Below are 4,190 nucleotides of genomic sequence, written 5' to 3'. Positions count from 1 at the left end.
TAATGTGAGCATGCAGCATGTCACCGGACGACGCAGAGGACGTTGCTGCAACTGTTGAACATTCAGGCAGATGTTGTTGTTGCTGCTGCTGGACTGTAAGAGTGTGTGTGTCTTGCTTCTAGAGCGGACATGAACGTTAACTAGTGTGTATTTTCCATAGGAAGTGGTTTATCCCTGCTACCTCCTATCCAGGCAGTGTCTAGCACATGCTAAAGCCACCTCCTCTCCCTGTGCTCCTGCTCCTCCACCACCACCACCACCTCCTCTTCCTCCTCCTCCTCCTCCTCCTCCTCCTCCTCCTCCTCCTCCTCCTCCTCCTCCTCCTCCTCCTCCTCCTCCTCCTCCTCCTCTTCCCCCAGGCTCAGAGCAATAGGACGGACTGATCCCTCACTCCTCATTGCATGGTAAAGTGCCATCCTCCCTGGCACGTGAGGGCACGGGCGTGCCGAGTTCATCCACGCACCAGCAGTGGCCACGCTGCATGCCCTTGGAGGAGCGGCACTGTGTGAGATTACAAGACAGAGAGGGAGATTTTACAAAAGGGAAAGGAGGGTGGAGATTGAGTGGGAGAGTGGGAAAGGTGGCAAGAGAGGAAGAGAAAGAAAATGACATGTCATCATAGCGCAGTAGCCTACTGAATCTCTGAGCTCACAGCTGAGAGGCTCAGAGAGAGAGAGAGAGAGAGAGAGAGAGAAGTGTCAGTTATTCTCAGCCCCTGTGGTCACAGAAAAATCTCCGGATGCACATAAACAGAAAGCTGCAGTGGAGTGCAGCTCTCAGAAATCCACACATTCTCCAGTCACACAAGAGCCAACAAAGTTCCCGTCATAATTTTCATGATGTTTCAGGTGACTGTAACACCCTACCTGCTTTTTCCTGTAGAAGCCACGAGTGTCACAGTTGGGTATATAGATGTCACGGTCCGACTGGAAGATTGTCAGCTCAAGACCCCTCAGGACACTATTGAGCAGCTTGCGGCAGGGGGCCTAAAAACAGCAACGCAGAGTGGGACTTTAAACATCACCAGAGGCAAAGATAGAGGGACCTGTCTTTGGCGTGGCAGTGGAAAGTCTCCCCTCAGGTGACTGTGTTGGCAGAAATCCTCTTGGATCACAACACATGTAATGTGAATGTGATGCAGCATCAGAATTTGTATATTTATATCAGATGTCACATATTGTATAGCATTATATAACCATATTGTTACACAATGCTTTCGGCTTTTCAGGTCACTGAATGGTTTGGCTGTGCCTTTGTCACTTTGTGAAATTAATCTCTGTAATCTTTCTCAATTATGTGACTATTGTGTGACTACTACACATAATAGTTAAAAGTGCTGCAGATCACCGAGCTCACAAAGTGAAAAATCTGTGGCGGCAGCGACCGACTTGAAACTTTCCTGATTCCCATCATGCTCAATTAGTTCTGCCGCATAGCAGCACACACATCATGCACCATAATGCATGGCTTCAGGGCAGTGTGTGTACATACCACTGCAACACCCCAAACAGCAGACAAGCTGTGATAATTACTCTATGTAGTGCAATGCAGCTCAATATACAAACCTCTCCATCACATATGATGTGTATTAATACAATCTTGTTTCATAAAATGCTTACTACAGCTCAGATTTTTTATCATGTAGGGGACACTTCATCAGCTGCCGTTATTAAAGATTATAAATTAAGAGCATAAACTTACTTTTTCAATGTCACCACCGTGTGACGGATGGGGACCTGAGAGGGAATGACACAATGGGATGAGAATGTGACATGAAACCATTGTAGCAGTTAACATCAAACCATGTTTTAAAATTTAAGCTGCATACATAATACAACATTACTGAGCAGACACTCAGATGGGATCTAGAACAGAATAGAATGGTCTTTATTGTCATTCTACATGTTCAACAAAATTAAACAGGGGGGTCATTCAACGACAGACCTAATTTCCATCTGTTTCTTTTTCAGGTAGTTAATCGCAGTATCTCAGTTTGAACAGTAGATGGAGATCACTGCAATAAAAAGCAGCTTGATCGGGATGTAGGGGACACTGACAGTTTCACATTCATTCTAAATTCTCTACAAAGAGGCTGACTTGTAGGACACATCATTGTCATGCACCCTGTCATTAAATAGATGAAACACATAACACTGTTAGATTTTTAAATGAATGCAAGGATATGCATCGTCACTTATACACCCCTAAGACCAAATAAAAGGTCTTTGTTTTTTGCAATTTGCCATAATTTCCGATTAACAATGATTACAATCCTTTTACAGTAGGACTCCAGAGGCACTGCTGAGCAGTATCGGATGCTTGAGGTCTGCAAATTCAGCTGTGGTGTACACATGCATCCAGGCTTAAATGTCACACACTAATTGGCCTTTCTTTTTGTTGGTGAGTGACACAGCATCACATGCAATTCACAGCAGCACAGGAGACACACTGTAAAGACAGTTATATGTGGTAGCTGTGCCTCTGCAATTGCCTAGCCTTCGTGCAGTGTCCGTGCATGTATCTGAGTGTATTTGTAGGTTAATGCATGTATGTATGCATATGTGATTTCATGCACATGTGTGTGTGGGTGTACAGTATCTTACCTGTGGGGTGGGGCCTCTCAGTGGGACTAGTCCTGCTGTGCTTGGCGCAAATGCCCCTTCCCTGCAACAGAGCCTGAAGGGGGCTGTGCTCCCTTGGTGGGGGAACACAGCGGAGCCCCTTGGCACAGCTCAAGGTGTACACACCACAGGGCTCTCCCTGGGCCAACACTGATGTGCTGCCAGCAACATTATGGTCCCTGGGGGGGCGACCTGCCCCTAGTGGATCCCTGCAGGAGGGACAGACCTTGAAGGGGCCCAAGCGGTTTGCCCCCGTCCATGATCCGCAGTGAGCAATCAGCAACAAAACAACGGTTGTTAAGTTAGAAAGGATAGGCATTTTCTGTCCAGGTCTCAGGTTCTCCACTCTGTCACTCTCTGTCACTTAAATGTGGCTGATGCTATTTCTGGATGTATATTTCTCCTTCACTCTCTTTCCCTTTCCTCAGTCTTCTTCCCGTTTCTATACAGTAGCTTTCCTTGGTGCTGTGCCGGTTGAGTCCCCTGCAGTGCCAGAGGAGACAAATGGAGATCGAGAGAGACACAGCAAAGCACCAGCTTTTAAAGATCTGAAAGGCGGTGATAGAGAGAGAGAGAGAGAGAGAGAGAGAGAGAGAGAGAGAGAGAGAGAGAGAGAGAGAGAGAGAGAGAGCACAGTTATTACACCTTCAGGGGCTGGGACTCAGAGAAAGAGAGAGAAAGGGAGACAGAAAGAGAGAGAGAGAGGGAGAGAGAGGGAGAGAGAGAAAGAGAGAGAGAAAGAGGGAGAAAGGGAGGTGGCAGGGAGCACAAGTGGGGGGTGGATTATGTTGCTTTCAGTAATTATCAAAATCTCTCCACCCTTTTCTGTTCTATACTAACACATACATCTAATCCTTCTTCCATTCATGCTCAACATTACAAATGCGCAGTCACGTTCGGTTTTTTGCACTTTCTTTCTTATGTTAGAGTCCTTTCCGGAATAACATTTGCCATGGTAACAAATACATATGTATATGTGCCTCCATCATCCTCACCACTGCAATGCCATTTGCTCCAATAAAGGCTAAGCTGTGTGGATTCTCCTGCTTGGATCCTGTTCAGAACATGTCCTGGACAAACATGTAAGGATACAGCTCCACAAGTTCAACACATGGGCTACTATGTCTTTTTGGCAATAACAGAAACACACCGAAGTTTGGAGCATTTGAATAAATGAGTTTTATGCTAAATAAATAAGTACATAAGTAAAGAAACAAAGTCAGGGATCTCCTGAATGTTAAAACAGAAGTGACAATTTATGTAGCATACACTAACTGAAACTGTGCTTCAGCATAATCAAACCACTGCTAAGTCCGATATGTTTCAAATGTGTTATGCATTGCCTCGGCAAAAAGACTAATCCAGTCTTTAATAAACAACTTAACTCCTAGATTACATTTCAGCAGCTGTCAGATATTAACTGACTTCATGGACCGTATCACATGTTGGAGTGTGAGGGCAGTGAAGGATTTTGCTCACCAGTTGTTTGAATTGGAAGGGTAATCATCTGGATAATTGGTAGGAGGAGGTGGATAGCTCAATTTTGCAGGAATGCACATCAACCGGCCC

The 4,190-nt window shown here is 45.4% G+C and overlaps 1 protein-coding gene across 1 annotated transcript; it reads right to left on the bottom strand.

The window, feature by feature from the left end:
- Nucleotides 1–304: 304 nt before the first annotated feature.
- On the bottom strand, nucleotides 305–3,756 carry igfbp6b (insulin-like growth factor binding protein 6b). Its single transcript, XM_034875682.1, has 4 exons — nucleotides 2,604–3,756; nucleotides 1,702–1,736; nucleotides 867–986; nucleotides 305–501 (listed from the first exon to the last, which is right to left on the bottom strand). The coding sequence occupies exons 1-4, from the start codon at nucleotides 2,938–2,940 to the stop codon at nucleotides 388–390; spliced, it is 606 nt and encodes a 201-aa protein (XP_034731573.1). The 5' UTR covers nucleotides 2,941–3,756; the 3' UTR covers nucleotides 305–387.
- Nucleotides 3,757–4,190: the final 434 nt, after the last annotated feature.

The sequence above is a fragment of the Etheostoma cragini genome, chromosome 7 (assembly GCF_013103735.1).
Source record: "Etheostoma cragini isolate CJK2018 chromosome 7, CSU_Ecrag_1.0, whole genome shotgun sequence".
Classification (NCBI taxonomy): Eukaryota; Metazoa; Chordata; class Actinopteri; order Perciformes; family Percidae; genus Etheostoma; species Etheostoma cragini.
Note: the sequence above shows the minus strand (reverse complement) of the source record. Positions and strands in the feature narration are given on the sequence as shown.

Coding starts and splice junctions, on each gene's coding strand:
- igfbp6b (XM_034875682.1), bottom strand. CDS start 2,940: ATGCCTATCCTTTCTAACTTAACAACCGTTGTTTTGTTGCTGATTGCT. Junction 987..1,701: donor ACGGTGGTGACATTGAAAAA/GTAAGTTTATGC, acceptor TGCTGTTTTTAG/GCCCCCTGCCGCAAGCTGCT. Junction 502..866: donor GCTTCTACAGGAAAAAGCAG/GTAGGGTGTTAC, acceptor AATCTCACACAG/TGCCGCTCCTCCAAGGGCAT.